Source organism: Lampetra fluviatilis, chromosome 26, assembly GCF_964198595.1.
Source record: "Lampetra fluviatilis chromosome 26, kcLamFluv1.1, whole genome shotgun sequence".
NCBI classification, from domain to species: domain Eukaryota; kingdom Metazoa; phylum Chordata; class Hyperoartia; order Petromyzontiformes; family Petromyzontidae; genus Lampetra; species Lampetra fluviatilis.
Window position 1 is genome coordinate 6,201,214 of NC_136300.1, and position 27,754 is coordinate 6,228,967.

Consider the following 27,754-nt stretch of genomic DNA (forward strand, 5'->3'; position numbering starts at 1 on the left):
GTTAATGTTTATTGCTTCTGTACATAGGTATTTTTTTATCACTCACTTCCTGAATTATTCGTGCTGTATTAATTCAGCAATAGTACATTCGATTACAAAATATAGGGGGTGTAACAATTCTATGCTTTAGTAACTTGGTGCGGGGATGTGGGATTGCAATCAGAATGGATTACAACAAATCCCAGGTCAACAATCTATAGACTCTGGTCACGACTCCAAAAATACTGTATCGGAGTCTAGCATCCCTAGCGGAAAAAGGGTGGCGGCTTGCGTAAGAGAGAGGGTGAGTGGGCGGGGAGCGGTGGTGCAGCGGTTAGCGCGCTGCGCTATGCATTTGGCGAATTCGATTGTGGCCCACGGCCGTCAACACCCGTGACGGTCATCTGAACCGGCCTCAAACGAGTACCTGGTGTGGTGTGTTAAACATCTCTGGGGGAGACAAAGGCGGCCGGGCGTGGTGTCCGTTAACCGCCCTCGTGTGCCGTGCCGGCCTTCATAAGTGCTACTCGTTCAAAGCGCTTACCCCCCCCAACACTTTGAAAAGTCTATTACGGGGTAATGTTTGTCGGTGCTTGGGCTTGTTGAGCAACAGTCCAATGAATGTGGCAAGGCTGCTTGTGTGGGCTGGCCCCTAGCAACTTGGCTGTGGATACTCCCACCACCAGAAACCACCCCCGTTTTTTTGTTGTTTTGAGAACAAAAACAACGCGCTCGTTCTTGGTCGTCTTTCACTCTCCTCCTTCATCCCTCCCACCTCGCCGCAACAACAACTACCACCACCGCCGCCACCACCGCTTGAGTGAAAAGAATTGTGAGTACGGGTTCCGCGAACGTTGTTTGTGTGGCTTTCGCAAAGGTGCTGGGAGTCACCGTGTGTGGGTTGGCAGGTGAGTCGCGTGAATCCCCGCTGCCTTTTGGGGCGTGATGGGTTTGAACGTCACAAAGCAGTGGCAGACGAAGCGAGTGCGGGGCTTGTAGCATATGTTGTAAAGGGGCCCTAAATTTAAAAAAAACCCCACAAATATTCAAACACACGTTTTTAACTGGCATAGTAAAGTTATTTTTTTTCATTTTCTATACAGCCAGATAATACGACAAATCGCTAACCTTAAACACCCAGTCGTTCGTAAAAGTAGAAGGCGGTATAGTACTATAGTAATAGAGCAAGTGCAGAATGACAACCGGAATTGATAGCTTGAAAGCATTTAGCGCGTGGCCCTTGAAAGTGCGGGGCCGGTAGCTACTACACGTGTAGCTACTACATATGTAGCAGCTACACGTGTAGCTACTACACGTGTAACTACAACACGTGTAGCTACTTTTGCTACTGGGATAATCCGGCACTGGTCACAAGGTTTGACGGCTTGTGTTGACCACCCTACGTCACGTCCAGGTAAGCCGTCTGAATCGATGGCGTCGTTGTAAAATGTGCCTCTCTCACAATCGCCGAGGAAGCCACAGAGCGAGTTGCCCGAGCTTTTGAAGCTTCTCTCTGCCATGAGTAGGACGCGTTCAGCCGATGCCATGGGCGTTCATAATGAACGGGAGGGAGGGGAGGCAATAAGGGTGAATGGATGGTCACGCGTGCGAACAGGTAACACACAACATGGGTAATTTTTCGTTTGCCAGTATCAAAGTATGAAAAGGTGAGAATAGTGTTCGGGCTTAGCTGTTACCGCCGTCTCCTGGCGAGCCAGGGGTATGGTTCCTCCTCGAACCCACCGGCTACCCCCACGGTGGAAGGAGGTTTCACGACAAACGATCGATCGATTGATCCACCAACCCTCGTAGCCTCCAATAAGGGGGAATCAATCAATCAAACTTTATTTCTATAGCACTACTGTTTGGTTCTTTCGGTAAAGTCACGTAGTTAGAAATAAAATAAATTAGGACGTTTCGATCGAACTTTTTATAAGGGTTTGGGGATGGACACTTTGAGCCAACAACAACTGCTGTTGTTGTTGGTGCACTTGAGTCAACAACAACAGCTGATCTTGTTGTTGTTGGTGCATTTGAGTCAACAACAACAGCTGATGTTGTTGTTGTTGGTGCATTTGAGTCAACAACAACAACTGCTGTTGTTGTTGGTGCACTTGGGCTACGCCCATCAACAACAAAGTTTGCTTTTAGAGGCTGACTCCTTTGACTGATGACGACCGCTTGTGTTGCGATCGATACGTCGTGATTTGTTTTATTTTATTTCTACCTACGTGACTTTACCGAAAGAACCAAAGAGTATGGATTCCTGCAGTCACGAAAGCTTCAAATCAAGATTCTAAAGCACTATTAGTGCAAAAAAATAGCAAAATATAGTGATTTACAGACATGAACAAGTGAAATTGTTGGCTAAATAAAATCACGTTACAAAATTTATCGCAAAGGCATAATAAAAATAACACATTACGAGAATCCTAATTAAAAGCAAGTTTTAAAAAGTTTTTAGATGTATTTATTAAAAAGTGCTGAATGATTCTGAAGCCCTCAGATCCCGTGGCAGGCTGTACCACAGGCCATGACCTACACGCTGCTTCTCCCTAGGGTTTGGTCCCTGGCCTTTGGACGACTAAAAGACCAATACCAGAGGATCCGAGGGATCTTGTTGGTTCATATCTTAGAAGCATGGTTCACATGTATACAGGTGCCAGACCATTCAACGACTTAAAAACCATCAAAATCATTTTAAAATCAATTGCATGACTGACTGGCAGCAAGGGAAATGATATGGGTGTTACGTGGGTGCTCTTTCTCGTTTTAAGCAGTACACATGCCGCTGCATGCTGAATTAGTTGCAGTTTACGGATTAGTTTCTTCGGAAGACCACTTTGTTTACGCCGGGAATGCCAGAGAGAGAGAGAAATGGGGGTTACAATCGAATGGATTCATCCGATGAATGTTTGACAGGTTTGTTGCGTTCCTGGGCGAGGAATGTTTCTCCGACACGGTCGACAACGCAGCACGGTGTTGTACCAGCTCAGGTTTGGAGGCTGTGCATCTCGATGCAGCCAGAGCCTCCAGTTGATGTGCACGTTACGCAGGTGTGAGAGTGCAGGTTATAGAAATCGCAAGTTTTTGTCTTTGTCTTCATATGCAACGTTTTAACGCGTTGTGCTACTCAACCAGGCGACCCGAGTGAAGATATTCCACACAAACACATAATGTAGGAGCTAACAGCACTTGCTCCTACATTATGTGTTTGTGTGGAATGTCTACATTTAGTTTTAAATCAGTAGGTGTAAGCTACCGATATAAACAGGAGGCAAGGAGGTGGATGTAATGAGTTGTGGTATGAATGAAAAACTCTACACATTCGTCAATAACACTGCTGGCATAAAATATATGTTTTTGAATAGGTGACGTTGCAGGCAACGAGCCTTTTTCATAGCACACACATAGAGTGGCTAGAAGATAGTGCGTCCAGGGACGAGTTGGACACTGCACTTTCAGACCGTGGGGCCGAGTGTATAGGGCGGTCCAGATGTGCTGTGACCCCCAAATAGCTGACCCTAAAATGTTTTTCCTCTGCATATTATTTTCTGGTTTTAAATAAACCTTACTTCAAAAATATTACGTTTTAGATAATTAAATTGGGGGGGAAGGGGGTTGGTCACAAGACATCGGGACCACCCTGTAGATTTAAATGGTTGTTGCTGGGAGAAGAGTGTAGTGGGGAGGGGTTGTTCTGAGGCGGTGGCACAGGTGGAGCCCAAGGGGCCACCGAGGTGGTGCCGAGACCTGGTGCTGTATTCGCGTCGTCGTTGTTGACACGAGGAGGAGACAATGGGGGGGGGGGGGGTAGCATTCGCAAGCGGCGCCACAATTCGATGCTGTAGGTTGCAGTCTGTTTGTTTGAGCCGGGCGGTGGCGCTCCGATGTACGTCACTTGTAATCCGGTGGCAGCGAGGGTCGGTGGATCAATCGCGCAAATGTTGTGAAATTCCCTTCCCCATTGGGCGTCGAGGAAGGTGCCCGTACCCTGACTCGCCGGGAAGAAGGGGCGACAGCAAGCGGAACGATCGTCTTCGGTTTCCATCAGTACGGGGGGATGGGGGGGATTGAGCGTTGCTCCCTCGCGCGTGTGCGTTTTCTCCGGTTTCCTCCCACTTGTATAAGCGCTCAGTGTTAATTGTCTGGAAAAATACATTTACAAATGAAAGGACAATGCAGGACCCTCCTGGAACAGAGGGGGGCGGGGGGGAACCCGCCCGTCTGGGGGGCCCTCCCTCCCTCTCTGTGTTGTGTAGAGAGAGATCGACCTGTGCTCCTCTCCCGTCTCTGCCCCGCGACTGTTGCATAGGAATGTGGGATAACTTGCCTTGCCACGCAGGCCTTTAAAAAACACAAAACAGCCAACTTTCGAAGTCATATTCATGACTACAGGTTTTAAAACAGCCACATTGGCCCAGATGTTAATCTCCCCCCTCCCCCCCCGAGTAGGCTGTCAACGCACAATGAGAAAACGCATTTCATTTCAGTCAGACATTCAAAAACCTTCAAACGCTAATCACTAAAAGCACCCCAGTGACATCGCTGTCCCAGCCTCACTTACCGAAGACGTTCAATATTCATATTTACTAAATGTAAGTTGAACACAACATTTAGAGCTTGCAGATTATCTCAGGAATGGTTTTGATAATTTTGACGTTTTATTAACCTGCCATTTTGATGTGTAAGTTCTCTAAATCAGCAATCGGTGCTTTATTTTGGCACTTTTTTATCATTTGGGATTTTGGCTCAGGGTCGACGCTAGGAGTTGCTATTATTGACTCTTTTTCAGGAGGGGCCTGCATCGTTGTGAGTTTCGTTGCTTCACTCATGCTAATGAATAACAAAGGTTCATAATTTGGCCTTCCATCGAAAAGTGTGTCCTGGCGTGCCTTAATCGGCAGTGCTCTCACGTGCAGCCCCATGAGTTTCACTCAAGGTTTGGAGGCACACGGGAACGTTTACATCGATCTTTGCTTCATGTACGAGATGAACCGTACACATCTTAACTTTAATTCAATACCTGAATTCCTGAATAATTGATGCATTGTCAGTCTAAGAAATGCTAAATAACAATAACGCTTCCCTTCGTTGACCATGCATTATTAATGCGTTGTAAACATGCAAGGCAATATTGTAATACGCACTAAGAGGCTCCACTGGTGGACATGATATATGGCAAATAAATCAATGCGACAGAGTACAATGTTTAGAGTGGAACGCAAAACATTTTACTTAATCCAATTTTAGTAGAAAGACCAAAACATTTATTTTAAATTCTTGATTGTGAATAGAACTCATAATTTTTTTAAACGAAAATGGGTCTGTGTTGCCTGATATTTTATACCGCAGCATGCTCTTCATTTCATTCATTTTGCTTTAAAAGTAAATTGAATTTGAATAGGTAACAAATGGACTATAAATTATGGGAATTGCATTAATTAGGTAAGGCGAAAACGTCTAGATTTGAAGCTTTCGTGACTGCAAGGAGTCATATTCTTAGGTTTTTTCGGTCAAGTCACGTAGGTAAAAAATTAAAATTTATAAAAGTAAATTAAAAATAAAATAAAAATCACGACGTTTCGGAGGCAAGCTTGTGTTGCAAGCTTGTGTTGCCTCCGAAACGTCGTGATTTTTATTTTTATTTTACTTTTATTAATTTAAATTTTACATTTTTACCTACGTGACCTAAGAATACCCATTAAACTCTCACCACTGTTTCGACTTGCGAGCCACGATATCTCCTAGATATAGTAGAACCAGCGTTACCTCTGGATTGCCAGCTCCCGTGATCTCTTAACTAACCATTACACCACGGCAACACGCTTAACATTTATTTATAACTTCACTTGTGCACAACCTTAACAACTATTTACAAACCAGCCGAGTATAATCACTACTCTCTGGTTCTGTCGGTAAAGTCACGCAGATAGAACAAAATAATAAAATAAAAGAGAAAACGACGTTTCGCAACACAAGCGTCCGTCTTCAAATCAAGATTGAGTTTTATCTTATTAAATAATAAATCGCTGTGTACCGTCGTAAACATTTCCTGCTTAGTTTATTGGCGCGTGTGGCATTCTTTAAAAAATAATCAGAACAAACTGTACGCTGAATGCGGTTTGCTTAATTTCCGCAGTTGATGAAAAGCGATAACAACGAAAATTGTAAATATATTGTACAGTGCCTTTACAGCAACAAAAACTAGTTCTGCCTACCACTGAGTGATGAACATTTTCACGAAGTGATGAACATTTTCACGAAGTGAAAACTGTCATCGAATGTGACATTCGGAATGGCAGCGTCTCTGGGATGTTTGAGCACAGAGTAGTGAATGCTAAAGGGTGGCACATCACGTTTCATTCGTATTACGTTATTTTTATTTCTGCGGCTGGGAGCAAGTCGCCTTAGCGGCTGTTGAATCGGCTCTGCCACGTTTCTTAAAATGCAGCTGTCACGCCATCCATCCACTCTCTCAACACGGCCACACAGTCCACGTTTAGCGCGTGACCTGACAATTCCAATCCCTGGGGGCCACGTCCCACCCCTCCTCCTTCACAGGGCCAACCAGTCCACGACTGATCGTGGACACCGTCGCTTCGTATGCAGGAGGTCGTGGGTTCCGACCCTGACGCCTGCTGTATATTTTGAGTTTGCATGTTCTCGCTCTCCCCGTGGTCGCGTGGATTTTACTCCGGGTCCTCCGGGTTTCCCCTCCACATTCATTCGTTGCTGTAAATTTCCACATGATGATCAACTTTCGTTGAGCAATCATTTGTGATACCCATGTCGTTGCTGAAAACGACCTATACAGTTCAGTGGGCCTTAGCTGGTAAAATAAACGTAGTTTAGTCGTGAAGGTATAGCTCTGGTTGTTTACATCACTGTGGGCAGAAGGGCCTCCACTATAGGGACCTCAAAAGAGGCCATCTCGAGAGAACGTTGCCCAACTGTTCCACACGAGCCACACATTTTTGAATATGTATGTACAGTCCTAGTTTATACATCCTGGTCTCCCGCAGCTGCTCATCGCTATGCACAGCTGTCCCTCCGTCCCTCCTGTTGTTGCTGCAATAAGCCCCGAGGCAGAGTGGAGCCCAAAGGGTGGAAACTACAACGTTAGCTGTATGGTGACCGGTGTGCCAGGTGAGCTGAGAACATTTACAAAGCACGTGTGTGTGTGTTTGTTCATGGCCAACATCAGTGACGATTATCTGAACAGGTCCTGGGCCTCCGCTAGGTCGACTCAGCCTCAAATTAGTACCTCGTGCGGTGCCTAAAAACATCGCCACTGGGGAGACCAAGGCGGCCGGGCGTGGTGCTGGCCACCCACCCCCTCGTGCGCCGTTCCGGCCTTAATAGGTGCCCGCAAACAGCACTTGCTCCAGCAGTCTGTTAAGGCCACACGGGGGATCTCTGTCTTCGGATCTATCAGTGATAAACTCACTTCCTCTTTCGTACAGCGGGCGAGTTGTTTGGCCAGCAACGCTTCGATGCTAATGCTGAGAGTTTGCGATAGAGCCGGTGGCCGCTTTAGGAATAGCCCGGTGATGATTAAACTCGGAAAAGTAAGTGAGTGGCATTAAACTTGGCAAAGTGAGTGGCATTAAACTCGGCAAGTCCATGACGCCGGGAGACTGGTGACTTGCAGTCCGTTCTGAATTGTCAATTTGGTGGGCTATTTTGCCTTGGTTGTCCGTGCGTGTGAGAAGATTTTCACTGCTCTGTTGCCGTTCAATTCAGGTCACTGTTTAGGGGCCAATTTTAAACCGAGAGGCTTTCCATATCCAGCCTCTCGTGTGTGTTTTTACAAGCGTGGCACGACTGTCACTCAGTGCGGGTGATACAGTGGAGAGCGGTGGCACGAATGTAGTTAGCGCTACGCTGCGCTTACGAAACCGGCAGTGACCCGAGTTCAATTCCCGCTCACGGTCAACACCCGGTGACGATTATCTGAACCGGGCCTGGGCGTCGTACAACGTCGACTCAGCCTCAAATGAGCACCTGGTTCTAGATTTGAAGCTTTCGTGACTGCAAGGATTCATACTCTTAGGTTTTTTCGGTAAAAGTCACATAGGTAAAAATAAAAGAAAAAAGATTATTTCTATCATTTATTATTTATTTATTTTTTACCTACGTGACTTTACCGAAAAAAACTAAGAGTATGAACACCTGGTTTGGTGTGTAGTCAACATTGTCACCGGGAGGAGGTGGTGGGGGGGAGACAAAGGCGGCCGGGCGTGGTGCTGGCTATCCCACCCCCTCGTGTGTGCCGTGCCGGCCTTGCTAGGTGCTACTCGCTAAAAGCACTTTCTATAACAGTCTGTTAGAGGCTACACAGGGGATCTTTGTTATACACTCGGGCGCGGCGCTGACCACCCACCCTCTCGTGTGTGCCGTGCCGGCCTTCATAGGTGCTACTCGCTAGCAGCACTTGTCCCCAACAGCCTGTTCGAGCTATATAGGGAGGTCTTTGTCTTATACATTCTTGGCTACTGCCGTTGTCTCGGTGTTAATCTTATCTTGGGGTACCGAAGCAAACGCACAACTCCCTACACATCATCCACATGTACTGTATATACAATACAACACCATGACCTTTTTAGCAAATGAATGAATGAATGGGTCATGTTATGTAACTGCTCCGTATTTCACTGCATGGGGACTCTTTGTAAGAGCTGCCATGACTCATTTGGATATGTTTAGACAGTTGTACAGTATTACAGTCATACATAAGTACAATATACAGATATTTAAATATACATGGAAATAACTAATGCTAACGTGTTGCAGTATTATTACTTGCGTTTAGGGGCCGTCCATAAATGACGTCACGCACCTTGGTGGGGGGGGGGGTCAGACATTTGTGACGATGTGTGACGAGGTGGGGAGGGGTTTGAGAAATGGGACGTCACATTAAAATGCGCAACTTTAAATAAATATAGACAACACGTTCTACTTAATTAAGTAGACTTTTAATAAATGTTTTCTCCTACAACATCAGAGTGCAGCGCCACATTAAATACGCACTGCAATGACAATAGTTTAAAGCGATTTGAAGCATGTTTTTTTTTGGGGGGGGGGGGCAGAGCTTTGTGACGTCATATTTGAGGGGGGGGTCTGACTTTTTGTGACGCCGTGTGACGAAGGGGGGGGGGTAAAAATCGTCCAAAATCGCGTGACGTCATTTATGGACGGCCCCTTAACTTAATGTGTTTCCATTGACTGTATAATACTGTCCACAATATATTTAGACAGTGATTGATGTACATTCTAATAATGCTCTATCATTTCTAAAACAATGCTACCGTATTTGGCGCAACAGTCTTTATATACATTTTCACAAATACTTAAAAAACCCAGAAAACAATCCCAGACACTACAATTTGGACACCCACATTTCCAGAATTTAAGGTTGTTTGGTTTCGAGTCATAGGGTAGACTCTACATTGTTCATGCGTCGTCCTAAACATTATCATGAGTGAACCAAACAATTCCACCTCCCTTGTTGTGTGAGACGAGAAAGCTAAGGGAAAGCATGCCAAGCTTCGGTACTGGTTACTAATACTATACGTGCATCGATTTGCACCAAACACCGTATGTTGAACTTCTTTCGCACCGTACGTAGCCAACCGTGCTAATCGGAGGTGCGGGGGAACGACAACAACTAAAATATAAAATATCATTCTGGATTTGAAGCTTTCGTGACTGCAGGAATCCATACACAAGCGTCCGTCATCAGGTGTGTTGCGCCCGAAACGTCGTGATTCATTTTATTTTATACCTACGTGACTTTACCGAAAGAACCAAAGAGTATAAAATATCACTCGCCGCTGGTGTTGGCGAGTATTTGCACGTGACAAAGCAGCTACTGAGAAGAGCGTTCGGACCTGACTGACACATGTCAAATGGTGATCCTACAGCCAGCAGTGGAAATTCCACATTCCCATGGCGGAGGACAATTTCTCCAGCGGCTGACAATGTGCCAAGTCGACTCCCACGTGGACGTCTGTGAAAAAGAGCTTCATGGCTCATCGGATTTCTCCAGGATAAATACAGATTCTGATACGGATTTTGATGAAAGATTCTGATTTTAACTTTCCACCGGATTGTGATGAGTTCCCTGGCAACAGTGGCACCCAGTTAGGCGCGTATGTATGGCGTACAATGCACGATATACAACTTTTAGAGGGGGGACGGTGGTCATGCAGTGGTATCGTACTACGCCTCTGAAAACGGCAATCTGAGTTTGATTCCCGGCCACGGCCAACACCAGTGGCGAGTGATATTTGAAGAGGTTCTGACACCCACCCTTGACTAACTTGCACTTCGCAGTGTGGTGAGGTATGGTCAAATAACCCTTTCCTCACCCCACATGACTGACGAGGCATAATGAGGCCTTCATTTAGCCATGGATTCACGAAGGGGCGGTGGATTAGATGTTTGAGCATAAGGTCTCTGCACATATTTCACTAGGGTGGGATTATTTGATATTGCGTAACAACAGTTTCTGATAACGTCTGTATTTTGCATTTCACAAGGCGTATCCTGACTTAATCTCCCTCCCTGCTAAGCGTATATCATTCTACCCACAAACCAGGTGCATCCGGTGGTCGGTATGATCCTGGCTACCGGCCAGACGTTTGTGAAGCCCTCATCGCACGGTGCCACTCAGTCTGACGGATGCTACAGCCTGGCCAATGGTACAACTCCCTATGGTCGTTTTGCTTTTCCTTAATCGTAGAAGCAGCTCAGTACCCAATGAGGCAATAGGTCTGTCTTGCAGCTGTAATCTGGGATACATTCAAGTGTGTACGATGTGGTTCAGAATCTGAATGTTTATTTATACTGGAGGAATCCGAAGAGTTATGAAGCTCTGTTTCACAGATGCCCAAGCAGGGGCAGGTCAGAACATTACAATGACGGAACGGTTCATGGAGGAACATGTGGACTAGATAACTTGCGCAGGTTGGTGACATCACATTGACCGTCAAGAAAAGTACAGGGACTTGGGCAGGGCTATTCTAGCAGGGAATGACCAATCAAGTTCAAGTTCATTTATTAGGTATAGCCCTGTGAGCCATTCGGCTCTTGAATCGGGTGCTACGGCAACAAACAAAAAACATGAACAAAAAACATCTTAAAGTGAATATGTGACTGAGTGCAAACAGAAAATCCAAGAAAATCCAGTAAAATATTGCAGAAAAAGCACCGTACACCGACAATGATGGCTGGTGGTCAAGAATAATAAGTGATTAATAATGTATCGGTAGTCGAAGAATGGAACGCGGAGAGAATGCCTTCCGAGGAGATGGAGTGATGAAATCAGCCAGCGTGTAGGTGCAAGGTGGATTATTACATCGCGGGCTGTGGCTTGGGGAGGCCTTCATCCAGCAGTGGATTGGCCATGGCTGCTGATGAAATACAGAAACAAGAGAGCAAGTACAAACATCTCTATATGACTCAAAGGAGAAGCTCGGTTTTGAAAATGTCACTTTCAAAATAACGAGTGTTCACATGGAGGAAAGGGAAATTACGTTGTTTGAACCCAGTTGGTTCTGTGGTGGAATCCTCGTATCCACGTGACTTTGAAGATCGACTTTGAGGAAATCTAGATTCCCGATTTGGTGTTCACGGGAACAAAAAAACGATTTTGAAGTTCACACTGTACATTTAAAATAGAGGCCACGTCCAATTTTCAAGAACTGATCTTCAATTTGTAATTCGCCTTGCCGGGCATTCGCGTGTGGGAAAGGGCACTATTAGTCTGCGGCCTCAGCCCACTACCCAACGGGTTTAGTCGCACACACGACGATTACGGCGAAGGGACTATCCCAGATGCGTGATTCTTTGGAGGAGGAAACTTCACCTCCAGGGAGCTGTCGGTGAGCGTGTGGCATAGGGATCCACCTCGTGTAGACTCGGGGTGCAGTGGGGAAAGGGGGCCCCCGTCCCGGTTGCATCATGCCCCCTGCGATGGGACCCATTTCCTTCACTGATATCTCTCTTGCATTGTGCATCTTTCACTTTCCTCTGTTTTGTCGCTGCGTCATACAACCGAGGCAGCTTCTAAACCGTGCAGCGTTTGAAGTTTGATGATTGACATCCAGTCAGACCGTGGCTTCCTTCTCATCCCCTACCACCTCCCAGTGTTTCACCTCCTTTACCAACTGTTGGCAGCCGGCCGCCATTCATCCTCGTCACATGTCCTTGACCTGGCTTAGTCGCCTTGATTCCTACTCCGTGTACGTTTTCTCATGTCAGTTGCTCTTTCGTAAGGAATTTCGACGGCAATTACTCCCGAGTGGGCAAAATTGTCAGGCTACTCATCCACTCCCCCACCCCCTTCGGTCCCAGCACAATCGCCGTCGCCCTCCCCAGGGCACACTCGTGACAACCAGATGATCGACTCGGGGCCGGATTCTCTGATAAACCACGGCGGCTGTTCTCGGTGTCCCCGGGGACGCGACGACGCACAACACACCGCGCACAACACCCCGTGCGATACAGGACACGGCGCCCCGGCACCGACCGCCACGCGAGACGCCACGCGAATCTCGACGCGACGTGGAACGCGATCGGCGGCGGCGCGGCTCCCGGCGCTCGGCACAACCCTCCGTGTGACGTGGCGCTCGCGAAGTCCGATCCCCGCAAAAATCACATCGGGCGCGATACACGATACTGCGCGCGGAGCGACCTGTAATCCAAGGCCCGGGCGAGGTTACGTGTGCCGCTCCGCTCGCCGTCGTGTCGCCGACAAAACAACTCGGCACGTTACGCAACGTCGCGCGGTGCACGGTAACCCCTTTTCCCAATGTCACGCTCGCAGCGCGCGGCAACCGTGCGGCCGTCGGTGGCGCGCTCGCAAAGTTTTGCTCGATAGCGACATTCCCAGCGCGCTTGCTGAAGGTTAGTTTCGAGGAGGAGGGAAACAGCCGGAAGTTAACTCAGTCTGTACAGGGTCTGGCTTGACTCGCACACAGGTGAAGAAGTCTCCAGACGTCTCCAGCAGGGCTGTTGCCCTTGAGGTACAAAAGCAGCCACAATATACAGGCGAAAGACCATCTCACAAGATTGGCACTGCGGCAGAACCTGTATGTTTGTTGGAGCCTTGGAGATTTCCCAAGATGGGAGCTACAAGAGCCCGATCCTGGAAAAATCAGGACAGGTGGTAACCCTTGCCCGAGGCTGTCTTGGGCACAAGTGCACAATCCCATGATTAATATCCCACTCTTACAGCCACTGCGCTCAGGGTGTATGGACCGACCTCTGAAACTTGTTGCGTATAACAAAAACAGAAATAGCTAAACATATTTTTTTTTCATATTTAAGCAAACAAAACATCAGTGCTGCTTTCATTGCATTGTCATGAAATGGCAAGACACAAACTAATCACGAGTAAGTCATAACTTAACTCGAGTGTAAATTAGTGAACGGTGCCAAACTTCGTCCGGACGACCGTTATTTTTCAGACCAAACGTCCCACGCGCGCCGCTCGGAGGCCTGACAAGGATCGCCGCCCGAAACCATGGGCGACACCTTGTCCTGCGTGGAGCCTTCGAATCCTCAGTTTAAAGATGCCCCTCAATCCGACGCCGGCTCTCGACCGCCGAGCGTGAATTCGGCGGACGTCGTCGAGTCCGTCGACGGCTCCGCGTCGCCGGTCGACCTCAACTCGGCGAGCGAGGCCCAGCTGACCACGATCAAGGGCATCGGCACCAAGACGGCGGCGAACATCGTCGCGTACCGCACGGCCAACGGGCCCTTCCAGACCGTCGACGACTTGGCCAAAGTGAAGGGCGTCAGCGCGGCGTTCGTCGACAGGCTGCGGCCCTCCTTGACCGTCGGCGGAGGGGGAGAAGGCACCGGCGGGACCGGCGACGGGGGCGGCGGGGGCGGCGGCCCTCCCGCCGTCATCGCCCCCTGCTACCCGACGTGCCCGTGCCTGGGCCCTGACTTCCCGGCGCCCATTCCCAGGCCCCAAGTGGAATCGTTTTCTGGGGTCGTGCGGGGTCGCCCGGCCGTGCGTGTCGCCAGCTGGAACCTGCAGTGCTGCTCGGCCGACAAGATGGACAACAACGGCGTGAGGGAGGTGGTGTGCCTCACGCTGCTGGAACAAGGGTAAGGGTTTCAGACGGAAACAGGAAGACTTCACAATTTTGGCTGTCGCCTGATGAAGCCGGTTGTTGCAATCACCAGCGAAAACGTCACGGCACTTGAATTGTAAATGTTGTTGGTTTACTCTCCAAAACATATCGGTGTGCAGGACTAGTAACGAATTGGCACGTTTTATTTCGTGACAAACCTAACTAATTGGCTGTGTCGGGTGGTGGTGGGGTTAACGACGCATTTGTATCTACGCGATCTGACCCAAAAAAACCTTTATTGTGGATAATATTGGTCGCAAAAGCCTACTACTACTACGCGTTAAAAGAGTACGGGGTGACGCCGTCATAGGATTTGCCCCCTCTGTTGGTGTTCTTATTCAAGTCAGAGTGAAAATGTTTTCTGGCTCAAATGAGCATTCTCGGATTCCAGCGCCTTTGTTGAAGGCCACTGGGTCCACGATCTTCCGACAGCAGTCCTCTGTTGGCGATCATCATATGCTACCTGTTGCTGATGTTTCGGTGTGCCATTCCTCTCCATTCGAGAGCGTCTCTTCCACTCCATTGCTGCTATCGTTTTCCCGATCATCCCCCCGCCTCTGTTTCATGCCACGATCGTTGCCATTGCTGGATTCCTGTTTGGTAGCATTCTTTTGGGGCCGATCACGTAATTGAAGTCTGAATTCCACATTGGGCGGCAATGATTATTTCTGCGGCTGTTCTAAGCCCGCGGAAATTCCCCGTTTTCATCGTGACAGCCATATATGCTGAAGGATGACCACTGTTACATTCCCATAAATCGGTGCTAGTTTTATCGCCCCCAACAGGAATGATAGGCTGTCATCCCCAGACTTGGATCATTATTACGAGTGGTGTTTATGTCCAACACGAACTGACGTACTGCCTGAGTGGTTTATTGATTGTACGAAACAAGTTGCTTTCAAGGATAGTTCTAAACGTTTTATATTATTTTGTTGTTGTTGGTGAAACAGACTCGGTTCGATTCCCAGCCACGGCTCACAGCAGTGATGAGTGGTCTGAACCTACAGATAGGAGCAGCGAGGAATTTGCTGTACTGCCACCTACTGGCCACACATCTTAACCCTGCAGATTAAGATGTGTGGACAGAGCAACTGCAACTCCGCACAGATATGTTGGTGGTCTGCAAGCGGGCACAAGTGTCACGCAAAATTGTGAACCTTAAAGTATAAAATCTTAGGAAAATGGCTGTAAAACACAAACAATTGCACCTTTTTCTTCTTCGTTCTTTCGGTAAAGTCACGTAGAAGGGAAGTAATAAAATAATAAAAATAAAACATAATAAAATAATTCTCACTGAGAATTATTTTATTATTATTACTTCCCTTCTACGTGACTTTACCGAAAGAACCAAGAAGATGAATCCCTGCAGTCACAAAAGCTTTAAATCGAAATTGCACCTTTCTGTTAATTATTAGTTTGTTTTCCCATAGCTAAGTCATGATTTTAATACAAATCACTGTGCCGACATCTTTAGCCTTAGTCGTAGGCTTGTATATTTTATGCGATTATAAACGGTCGTAGCTCAAGTGGTACCACTGGTGGTAATGTATCAATGTTTGCTTCGTCGTGCTGGGATGTTCTAACCGCAGGATCAAGCTTCTGGCCGTGCAGGAGTTGGCAGATAAGGTCGCTTTGCAGAAGGTAAGAGTTGACGCTTGTTTTGTGTATGTGGCACAATCTCGTAAACTACCTATGGCAACTTGGCGTGCATGGTGGTTGTCGCGGTTGTGGTGGCCACCCATCCCATCCAAGCAGTATGCAGCCTCAACTGTGCTTAGCTTTCGAGATCTGATGACATGGAACGCATTCCTTGTGATTTGGTCATTGACTACTGTGTGTGTAAATTTTGATTTAAAACGTTCGTGACTGCAGGGATTCATCTTATTGGTTCTTTCGGTAAAGTCACGTAGAAGGGAAGTAATAAAATAATAAAAATAAAACAAACATTGTGTTGTGGCCGAAACGTCGTGAGAATTATTTTATTATGTTTTATTTTTATTATTTTATTACTTCCCTTCTACTGTGTGTGTGTTTGTATATATATAGTGGGGAGCGGTGGCGTAGCGGTGCTACGAACCCGGCGACCTGAGTTCGATTCCTGCTCATGGCCAACACCAGTGACGATTATCTGAACCGGTACTGGGCCTCCCCTAGGTCGACTCAGCCTCAAATGAGCACCTGGTGCGGTGTGTAGTAAGCATCGCCACTGGGGAGGCAAAGGCGGCCGGGTGTGGTGCTGGCCACCCACCCCCTCGTGTGCCGTGCCGGCCTTCATAGCTGCTACTCTCTAACAGCACTTGCCCCAACAGTATGTCAAGGCTATATGGGGGAGCTTTGTTTGTGTTATATTTTTACAATCTCTAAAATAGACAACCCTCTTTCATTTTGAGAAAATATCTGCGGGTAAGTTTGTGTTACAAGTTATATTTTTATTTATAAAAAAATATTCTTGCTTTAGGATCATTAAAGCAATCGTTTTAAAACGATAAACTCAATATTCTCGCCGGTCAAGTCCAATTGTCTCCATGCTCCGAACAAGCTTGGAGTGGAGTTTATCTCCTTTGGCAACCATGCACCACTGATGGAAGTTCCACATTTTAGCAATGGGACTGAATCAACCCCCTGACCAAAGTGTGAACACGCAATTCGAGAGAAACCCACGCTGCCGGTTAAGATGTTTTCTGTCCATCTGAACACACGGTTCACGCTCGATTATCTCCTGGGTGGATTACGCCTGCCGGTTCAATTAATAGCGGCTGCTTGCTCGTCGGGGGTAAGCAGAGGTCGCAACCGGGTACCCGATACCCGTACCCGATACCCGGCTACCCGTACCCGGCCGGGTACGGGTACCCGTTTGCGACCCTGGTGCGGCCGGCTACGGGTAGACTGTGTGTCACTGGTGAGTCACCGTTTGTGACTCATTTCCCAAAGTTTTGTCTCTTCTCACAATTCAAGTTCCTAGAATCAACCCACCCACGCCTGCAACATGGCTTCATCCCAGAGGTCGCAATCAGGTACCCGGCCGGGTACGGGTAGGGTACGGGTATGGCCGGGTATGGGTACGGGTACCCGTTTGCGACCCTGGTGCGGCCGGGTACGGGTAAGGAATCAAAACCCATTTGCGACCTCTGGGGGTAAGTGACTCGGTGCTTGTGTGGACATCTGTGAACAAGAGCCTCGTACTGTAGCTCATCGGATTCCTCCAGTCGAAGTAAAGATTCTGATTCTGATGTGACTGTTAAGACCTGGGAATGCAAACCGGTTACTTTACGAAGCAAAAAGTGCAGATGACGCATTCCACACCTTCTCATTATGCGTATATGTAAATAACAAGTACAATTATATTGTCAAATGTAAGTACGTTTGCATAGTCCATGTTTTGTTTCATCTGGGATACCCTCCCCGTATTACCCTGGGTAATTGAGAGTTGAACGTAGAACATCTGACACATATGTGTATATATATGTGGAAATATTACCAGTTTTCGGCACAGCAAGAGAGACACTCATTATTCTTTGCTGCTGCTGTGATAGTGCATTCTACGTTACGCCCCTCCGATAGAGCCGCGTGTGGGCGGATTAAAGAGCCGCTCGCGGCTCTCGGGAGACGCCAATTCGCCACCGCCGCTCTTAGCCGTAACGCACGGCAGTCGCTGCCGCATCGTCGCTCTAACGCGGTGCCGCCCCTCTGCTGCCGCCACCTCTGCAGCTGTGCGCGGAGCTCAACGCCCCGAGCCTGCGCTCCGTCCGCGACTGGCCGAGGCCCCGAGGAGACTGGCGCTGCGTCGTTTCGGAGAACCCCACGGGACCCATGTACCAGGTGAGGACCTGCCGCCCTCGCCGCCGCTGCCGCCGCCGCCGCTGCTGTTGCTTAACCCCTTTCCCGTTCCGATGACGTGCGTAAAGTAATAGGCCACGCGGGAGGGCGTGTGGCACAGTTCGGCGCCAGCTTTCGTAGGGTGCGGTTGTGTGAGGTTAGTTGTGTCTTTAAAAACAGCGGCGCTACGCCTCTCTAAATAACATTGATGCTAACCCGCTTGTGCGTTCCGAGATTCAGCGGTGAACCATTCTCGGCCGCGACTGACATCAGTGGCGAGTGACATCCGAAACCGCTACTCGCTCGGCTTCTCGTGGTAGACTGGAGAAGTCCTAGAGACAGGACGTGACTAGTAGCCGGAACCATAGCCAGAAGTATGGTGGACGTAGTGTGCCGGGCGCGGAAATATTTTCCGGCTCGCCAACGCCGACAGGCCCCGGCTGGACTTAATCCCAGAGCACGGTGATGAAGGCCTCGATGGTGGTGGTCGAGGCTGTGTTTCTTACTGCACACTGAGCTGCCTTGGGAGCACTGGCCTAGAGAGGCGACGTTGCGTGGAGACTTTGGCGGCTGCCTCGCCCCGTCTGAGGACCGACTCGCTGGGGCACGCGGGCGCACGTGCGTGTGGGTGTGTGTGGGTGTGTGTGGGTGGGTGTGTGTGTGGGTGTGCGTGCGTGCGTGTGGGTGTGCGTGCGTGTGGGTGTGCGTGCGTGTGGGTGTGCGTGCGTGCGTGTGGGTGTGCGTGGGTGTGGGTGGGTGTGGGTGCGGGTGCGTGTGCGTGCGTGTGGGTGTGTGTGGGTGCGGAGAGCGGAAGAATACTGCAGTGGTTCTCAACCGTTTTTGCTGTGGCGCCACCACCAATCAAGACCACTCGTGGGGCGGCGGCAGCGTCGCAGTTAGCACGTTGCACTACCTACCCGAGGACCCGAGTTCGATTCCCACTCTCCGCCAACATCAGTGACGAATATCCGAACTGTTCCTTCATCTCCCCAGGGTTGACTCCACCATTCGTGGTGCAGTTTGTAAACATCGCCACTGGTCGTGGTGCGAGCCATCCACCCCATCGAGTGCCGTTTCGGCCTTCATAGATGCTACTCGCTAACACCACTTGACCCAACAGTCCATTAAGGTTAAATGGGGGATCATCATCTTTGTGTGTGTGTGCGTGTGCTTACGCGCGGCCACAGAGCATGGAGTACGCGGGGTTCGCGTGGGATGCCTCGTCAGGCCTGGAGCTGCTCAGCGAGGGCCTCGTCAGGAAGAAGAAAGGGAGCAAGCACTTTGCTCGTTACCCGTACCTTGGCTACTTTAAGGTGCGTACAGCCACAGACAAAAACAAACAACCCTTTTTCCACTGCAAATCAGAGCCGAGCCAGTGTGAGGCCCCCTCTGTGCGGGTTGTTTTTTACTTGGCTGTTTGCCAGGCCGAGCCGGAACTAATATCCGTGCTATGCTGACCTCACACAAGACATCTGAATCTGACTTGGGGCCAAGCAGGGCCAGGTTCCTGAACTAAATCAAGCCCAAGTGAGCTGATTCGCAAAACAGCTTGCCAACTAGTGCATCACAGTTCCAACACGTCCCAAGGTCCACTTAGCCTGGCACAGGCATCGTTGTGATCTCACATCCACTTAGAGACAAATAGCCGCCACGATTGTTGTGGTGGTTGTTTGTTGTAAAGGCGGTCACACAGCCAAGCCGCTTGATGCATGGGTTCGCGGGTTGAGCACGGCGGCCGCCCTGGTTAATACTGCCGTTGTGTGTGCAGCGGAACTTGACAATTCCCGTGACTTTATGCGAAACAAGAGTGGGCCGCCTATGCCGGTGTCAGATGTTCCAAATTTCATGAAGCACTCACTAATTTTACTAGTCGCCTAAGCGTGCGGGAAAAAAACCCAACGCTTAACAACATCGGCCGCGCTATTGGCAGACTATGCGCGCCCGTGAAACATAGCGCCTTCCCGATAGATGGATAGTCTTTGTGGTAGAAGATCGGTGTGGATACCAAAGGAACTAAATCTGCTGTTTGTTGCTGTTTGTTTATGTTTGTTGATGTTTTCTGTTGTTTTTGTTTTTTGTTTACATTTGCTGTTTGTTGATGTTTATTGGTGTTTGTTGATGTTTCTTGATGTTTGTTGTTTGTTGATGTTCGTTGTTGTTTGTTGATGTTTGTTGATGTTCGTTGTTGTTTGTTGATGTTTGTTGATGTTCGTTGTTGTTTGTTGATGCTCGTTGTTGTTTGTTGATGTTTGTTGATGTTTCTTGATGTTTGTTGTTTATTGATGTTCGTTGTTGTTTGTTGATGTTTGTTGATGTTCGTTGATGTTTATTGTTTATTGATGTTCATTGATGTTTGTCGATGTTTTTTTATTGTTTCTTGACGTTCGTTGCTGTTTGTCGATGTTTGTCGTTGATGTTTATTGCCGGCGGCGTGCGTGCACGCGGTCAGGCGGGGCGGTTCGACTTCACGCTGGTGAACGTGCACCTCAAGGCGACGGGGCTCGGGAACGCGGAGCTCGAGAAGCTGCAGCTCGAGATCATGAAGCTGCCCCAGCTGCTGGACCTGCTGGAGGAGCACCTGAGTGGTGGGGCCCACACACACACGGACAGACATCCCACGTGGAGCCTTAACGGACCGTTGGGGCAAGTGATGTTAGCGAGTTGCACCTACGAAGGCCGGCACTGTGGCGCACGAGGGGACGGGATGGCCAGCGCCACGCCCGGCCGCCTTTGTCTCTCTCCCAGTACTGACGTTTAGACACCGCACCAGGTCAACCTTGGAGAGACCCAGGACCGGTTCGGATATTCGGCATCTCGAACTTGGTTCGCTGTGTTCATAGTGCAGCTCGCAAACCACCACAAAAGACAAAGATCCCCCCCCCGTGTAGCCTTAACAGAGTGTTGGGGCAAGTGCTGTTAGCGAACACCTACGAAGGCCGCCACGGCACATGAGGGGGTGGGTGGCCAACACCACGCCCGGCCGCCTTTGTCTCCCCAGTGGTGATGTTTACACACCGCACCAGGACACAAAGATCCATTGAACAGGCGCCTGGGGCAAGCGCTGTTCGCGAGGACCTATTACCGCCGTACGGGTTGGCGAACACCTGTAGCATGGGTGTGGGAGCATACAAGTTCAGTACAACAACGGGTTTTACCAAACCGCCCTCTTGAGAAATGCGTCGGTTCCCACCGGCCACGCTCGTTGCCGGTGGTTTTTATTCGCATCGCCGCTCGGCGCTAAAAGCCATTGGCAGCCGTGCTCAGGAGCTTCCATAACAACAAAAATTCAGAGAGAGCTGCACGCGGCTCCGATGCCGATAGCGCAGCAGCAGCGCCGATAATTATGGTCGACTGCGTGCGTATGTATGTACGTTGAGCTTCTTTCGCACCGTACGTAGCCAACCGTGCTCATTGGATGTGCGGGGGGGGGGGGGGGAAGGACAACAAACTAAACACAAAATGCAGTTGTAATTAGTTGTCATGAGTTTTTCGATCTACGTGCGGTGCGAAAGAAGTCCCACAAATGTGCGTACATATACGGATGCGTATAGCCCATTTGTCAATCCGCTGCCAGATGGGGGCTTCCCCACGCCGCTCAGGTCATAGGGAGGGGGAGAAGGGCGTTCGTTTACCATACTTCGTCACACCGGCCAATGCGTGTTGGTGAATTCGGAGGTAATATTGCTGCACTGCCTCTGTTGCCGCACGACGTAGCCCAAGGTCCTCTGAAGGGGCACGGAGGCCACGTGCCATTCGGCGGGCAGCAAGTGGCACAGCCAGCGCTAATTTGGCAGCGGTGTCACTCGCGAGTCGCGCGCCCCGTGCCGTCGGGAAGGTGTCCTGGCTCGGTTGGGAAGTTGGGACTGTGGTCTGAGATGTTGAGACCGAGTGGGACTAATTTCTCTATTGTGGTAACTTTTTTGTTGTTTGTGCTTTTTGTTTTGGTGCAATTGGTTAATTAGCTCATTCATTTATTTAGCTTGAAAGTAGGGTTTTCATTTGCTTGAGAGTGGCTGTGTATGGGATTTGGTCTCTTATATATAATTAATGTACGGCGTTGTGGGATGCTATTCGCATTAATGACGGAATATAAAATGAAAGTATTATTATGTTGTGAGCAGGCGAGAAGGACACGCTGCTGCTGGGGGACTTCAACTTGACGCCGGACGCAAGCGACTTTGACGCTCTGCGCTCGCAGGGCTTCAAGAACTGCGTCCCCGCCGACGTCTTCACCAACATCAGCATCAAGAACCTCAGCGGCTCCAAGTCCTTCGACAACGTGTGGCTCAGTCCGGCCGCGCAGGGCCTGTACACTGGTGGGTGGGTGGCTGGGTGGTTGGGTGGCCGGGTGGGTTTGGGTGGCTGGGTTGGTGGGTGGGTGGCTGGGTAGCTGGGTGGGTTTGGGTGGCTGAGTGGGTGGGTGGCTGGGTGGCCGGGTGGGTTTGGGTGGCTGGGTAGGTGGCTAAGTGGCTGAGTGGGTTGGTGGCTGGGTGGCCGGGTGGGTTTGGGTGACTGGGTAGGTGGCTAAGTGGCTGAGTGGTTTGGTGGTTGAGTGGGTGGTTAGGTGGAAAGCTGGGTGGCCAGGTAGATGGGAGGATTCAGTTGAGAAGCAATACCAACGGGATGGTCAAATAAAACAAAACGAATCAATTGTTGAATAGAATCACAACCCAGAATTGTAACAGTTCATCGACTGGCAGTGGTAGGGTCGGGAGTGGTAAATCATTCATCATCAAGGCCTCCCTAATCCACGAACATCTCTCAGGGACCTGCGATGTAACAATCCACAAAGCCACATGCACATGAGCCGATGCCATCCCTCTCTACAATTTGGTCGCCACTCAACCGCCGGTCCTGTGTTTCACTGGCGCACCTCGCGCCCGCCCCGCCGTTTCCCCGCAGGTGGCTGGAGCGTGGTCCGTCAGGGCCTCTCTCACCGCCTCATACCGGACGGGTGGACCTGGGGCGGCGTCGCGTCCGACCACTGCCCCGTGTGGGCCGAGTTCCACTCGGACCGGGACCACGACTCGGAGCCGGAAAACGTCGACGTGCGGGGGATCGCCATGCTGGGGCGGGAGATGTGAGGCGCAGTCGGGGGAACCGGGGGGGGCACCATCACCGCCGCCGCTACCGCCACCACCAAAGACAAAACATCCCCCGTCTAGTTGGGGTTTGATGATTTTTTTTTATTGTTGTTAAAAGAAGGATTGGACTGAGGGGGGGTTCCTGAGGATGACGTTTTATTAATACTTCTGGCCATGACCGTTCACGATTGAACATGTGCGCTGGTTTTAACGCCGTAGACATTTAGCATGTGGAGTTCTGCAGAAAAAAGCAAAGCAAGGAGTTGGATTGCTTTGCTGTGCCTTCTCGTGACAATGTCTGACCAAAAAAAAGGTTATCATGTGGCCTATAACTGTAATTTAGTATTTGAGATGGACCGACGAAGAAATACATTGAGTATATCCAAAGCGTTTTACTATGACCGAATGTGTTTTGTGTAAAAACACAACTTGATTCAATATAACTGACTCACTGTCGAAGACGTCGGGCCAGATTCAGGGGCTGTGGTGAGTGCCTCATTGTCGTACAATTCTTTGTTGTTGGAAACGCCACGGTTGTCTCCATCACCGACCACGCGGCACATCGCCAAGGCTTATAACCATTCTGCCAAGATGCACTGGCGGAGCCAGTGGGGGGTGGCACGTGCCCCCTCCCCAATGATTCGACCGAAATCCCTAATTTCGATCGGATCATTGGGGTTTTTTAGTAATAAATCGGCATTTTGCGACCCCCACTGCCACTGTGTAGCATATTATTACGTGCCAGAGACTCTATGAGATGATAGGACAATAGTCTGAGTCCATAATTGGCAATAAGTAACGGCAAAGCAGTTTTAAGTGACTCAGAATTGTGCGCAGTTGCTTATTCAGTACACGACTTCCCTGAAGGCATTCACCTTCAGCGAGTGCAATACCGATCACACAACGCGGTTAGAATTCGACCCTCGATCGATGGCTGTGCCATCGCCACACACGCGTCGAATAAAAAGCAAGGGACAAGTCCTTACTTACTTACAACTCCTAACATTTTTCATTGCTGGAGGGGTTGCCCCCCCTACCTGAAAATTCTGGCTCCGTCATTGCCAAGATGTGAATCTGGCCCATCAAGTCTTGCCTCAGGGTGGCTTAGAACTGTCTATTAAACTGGATTATATTGTAGTGTTAAAACATCATAAATGTTTTAAAGTTATAATTATTATAAATGACAAACTTTACTTACGTTATAAAACGTTAAACGCGGTGGAATATCAACAAGCATTGCTGAAATTATGTAACGTTATTTAAATACGGCTTTGCTTGTCTTAACAAATGCAATCAAGGCGAATGCGTTTTTACTGTGTAATGTATACAATCACTGACGATACAAACCGCGCATTATTTGATTGATGTGCAGCGTCGCATGATGCACGTAGGAACGCTCCTATTCACAAAGAGTGAATGGACTTTTAGAAATGTATACCTTGCACTCAGTCTCCCCATAGGTGACCTCATAATGAACTAAACACTTTAATATTAACGTCTAATCCACAAGCCGGCTATGTATGTTAATACAGTAATAAGCAATAATCACGAATTTACTTAGATATGTGAGCATAAGGGGGCTGCTCTACTTACGAACGAGTTCAGCTTACAGAGGTTTGTTCGTAAGTCCAACTCTACTCCTGTCGATCCCAAACGTGTTGTACGGCATGTACACTAAACACGGGGAATGGCTTTAACAGTTGTATAATCTCCTGTAGATGTAGATGCCATTGGTTCTTCACGTTCTGTAGATGTAGATGCCAGTGGTTATTCACGTTCTGTAGATGTAGATGCCACTGGTTCTTCATGCTCTGCAGATGTAGATGCCACTGGTTATTCACGTTCTATAGATGTAGATGCCAGTGGTTATTCACGTTCTGTAGATGTAGATGCCACTGGTTCTTCGCGTTCTGCAGATGTAGATACCACCACCGCCATCTATTGCGTGGCGGTTGAACTTACGACTCTCGGTCCGAACAGACAACTGGACACACGGACAGGTTTGTTCGTATCTCTGAAAGTTCGTAAGTAGAATTTTCGTGAGTAGAGGAGTCCCTGTATATTTACTTTAAGAACTATGAAAATGTCACAATCAGATTATGAAATGATAAAACTTTTTACGAATAAATATTTTTGGGTTGCACAAATATCAAATATACTGTATCGAACTGTATCTAAGGTGCACTCGGGTGGAGAAGTTTGGTAAGAATTATTCGCAGCCGGTACCGGATGGCATGCAGAGGCCTGCATCCAGTAGTGGATTGACCATGGCTGATGATGATAGTGATGGCTTGGGGGAGGCCTTCATCCAGCAGTGGATTGACGAAGGGCTGCCGATGTACAACACATCGTGTGATCTATTTTCTAAGGACATAATTACGAATGACTGATCATTGTTGCATACAAAAAACCGAACACAATTCAACACCGAAAACTTAAAAACTATGCCAGTAGGTGGCGTTAATTTACCACCGAGAAAACATTGAGCTGAGAGCCGCTCACCAGAGGTCGCAAACGGGTTTTGATTCATCTTCTTGGTTCTTTCGGTAAAGTCACGTAGAAGGGAAATAATAAAAAAAAACATAATAAAATAATATAATATACCCGTACCCGGCCGCACCAGGGTCGCAAACGGGTACCCGCACCCGTACCATACCCGATACCCGTACCCTACCCGTACCCGGCCGGGTACGGGCAGGGTACGGGTATCAGGTACCTGATTGCGACCTCTAAGATGAAGCCATGTTGCAGGCGCGGGTGGGTTGATTCTAGGAACTTGAATTGTGAGAAGAGACAAGACGTTGGGAAATGAGTGACAAACGGTGACTCACCAGTGACTCACCGCCTGCCCGTACCCGTACCCGGCCGCACCAGGGTCGCAAACAGGTACCCGTACCCAGCCGGGTACGGGTAGCCGGGTATCGGGTAGGGTACGGGTATCGGGTACCCGGTTGCGACCTCTGCCGCTCACGCATCATATAATTACTCCGATCACCGTTACACCACTCGTAGTTAATGACTACTGTGCATTGGATAAGTTTAGGTTGAGCAATAAGGCTTTTGAAACGTCGCAGTTGGATTTTAAATAAGTGCCTTAAATATATTCGTTACATTCCTGTATTGCCAATCACCTATTTACGATAAGACACATTGATCGTCCTTGTTGTTTAAGGCACCGGTATATTATAGAATCTGGCAGGTGTGTTGGTGTGTGACCGGATCTGTATAACTTTATTGGCTTGGGGTACACTTTTTTAGGGGGTCGTTTCTTGACTTTTTTTAGGGGGTCGTTTCTTGACTTTTTTTAGGGGGGCATGTCTAACTTTCCGGAGCGTCTTCAAATACGCAAACACCCGGAGTGGAGCATTGTCAAGGAAATGTGTTGCAACCTCTGCGTGTCTTCTTCATAAGTGATTGCAGATGAGCTTCAGCGTTGGACAACCGGGTGGCTAAAGTGCAGTCTAATTCTCTGTGGGATTGCAAATGAGTGGATTGCAATAGGATTTAGACTTTACGTAACCTCATGCACCCATATCTCATATTTTTTCGAGAGAAAAAAAACACGTGTTTTTCTTACTCACTTCCTCTCGTGCTTGTATCGGGTCCGTGTTTGGGTGTATTTGAATTGTTACGCGGATTGTCCAGTTTAGCAAGTTCCCTGGCTATTTTACACGCGAGATCCGTGTTGTTGCTTGAGTATAGCAGCAGTAGCAGCGAAAAGAGACACAAATTGCGGAGCACGAGTACAGGGCATCGGTTCATCTTCTTGGTTCTTTCGGTAAAGTCACGTAGAAGGGAAATAAATTAATAAAAAAATAAAACATAATAATATAATGCCATTCAGACGCTGTCTTCCCGACAGACCTGTTCTTCACCTGAGGACGGCTGCTTGCGTTGTGGCCGAAACGTCGTGAGAATTATTTTATTATGTTTCATTATTTTATTATTTCCCTTCTACGTGACTTTACCGAAAGAACCAATAAGATGAATCCCTGCAGTCACGAAAGCTTTAAATCGAAATTTAGGGCATCGGTTGTTCAAATGATCGTAATGGGGGTGTGTGTGTGTGAGAGTATCCGCACATGCACACACATTAAAACAATATTTAAAAAAACTTTGCATTGTCACTGAAGCTCGGATGTGCGTACGCGTGATTTGTCCGTGTGGTTAACCAACCTTGGGGGTTTTTCCAATAGGAAGGTCCTGATGGCCTAAATAATCAGGTAATAAATGGTAGCGATTGGGCTGCGTGCATAAATTGCTTTAACCGAACGGCGAGGCGAGCGTGTTTGGCGGCTTAAGTTTTTCTTTAAAAAATCGTTTGAGCAGATGAATATATATTAAACTGAAATGCTTGCAGGGAAAAAAAAAGTGCATACTGCTGATGTCATTTTAAATATTACGGCTGCTGTGTATGCATGAGTCGGGTATTTTTTTTTAATGCTAATAGCTTCACGGTTGTAAACAACAAACAAGGATTTTTACATTGGATTTTAAATAAAAAAAAATGCAATTTACTACGACAATCTTGGCGATGTGCATTCATAATTCGTGGATAGAATAAGTGCATTCATAATTGATGTTTGGGTCAGATGGCCTAAGTAAAACGCGTGTCGTAAACCACCCCCCTTCACCCCGATACAGCCAATTAATGAAGCTGTCACGTGAACAGACGTGCCAATGTGTTTTTTTTTTACTGCTTGACCACAGCGGTGTATCGGAGAA

At 48.4% G+C, this 27,754-nt stretch overlaps 1 protein-coding gene across 3 annotated transcripts; it reads left to right on the plus strand.

The window, feature by feature from the left end:
• Positions 1–355: 355 nt before the first annotated feature.
• Positions 356–27,546, plus strand: LOC144942013 (endonuclease/exonuclease/phosphatase family domain-containing protein 1-like). Of its 3 annotated transcripts, none has more exons than XM_078868618.1 (8): positions 356–811; positions 13,455–14,103; positions 15,719–15,770; positions 17,838–17,948; positions 19,133–19,258; positions 20,395–20,588; positions 22,144–22,261; positions 22,848–27,546. In XM_078868618.1, the coding sequence occupies exons 2-8, from the start codon at positions 13,511–13,513 to the stop codon at positions 23,142–23,144; spliced, it is 1,491 nt and encodes a 496-aa protein (XP_078724744.1). In that variant the 5' UTR covers positions 356–811; positions 13,455–13,510; the 3' UTR covers positions 23,145–27,546. The 3 variants fall into 3 exon arrangements, with proteins under 3 accessions (XP_078724744.1, XP_078724746.1, XP_078724745.1); XM_078868620.1 differs by having other exon boundaries at positions 20,395–20,530; positions 22,067–22,261; XM_078868619.1 differs by having other exon boundaries at positions 20,395–20,530.
• Positions 27,547–27,754: the final 208 nt, after the last annotated feature.

Bases quoted from the DNA above. Each gene is read 5' to 3' on its own strand.
- LOC144942013 (XM_078868618.1), top strand. From the start codon at position 13,511: ATGGGCGACACCTTGTCCTGCGTGGAGCCTTCGAATCCTCAGTTTAAA. The intron at 19,259-20,394 runs GTGCGTACAGCC...GCACGCGGTCAG, and splicing joins CGTACCTTGGCTACTTTAAG to GCGGGGCGGTTCGACTTCAC. The intron at 22,262-22,847 runs GTGGGTGGGTGG...GTTTCCCCGCAG, and splicing joins CGCGCAGGGCCTGTACACTG to GTGGCTGGAGCGTGGTCCGT.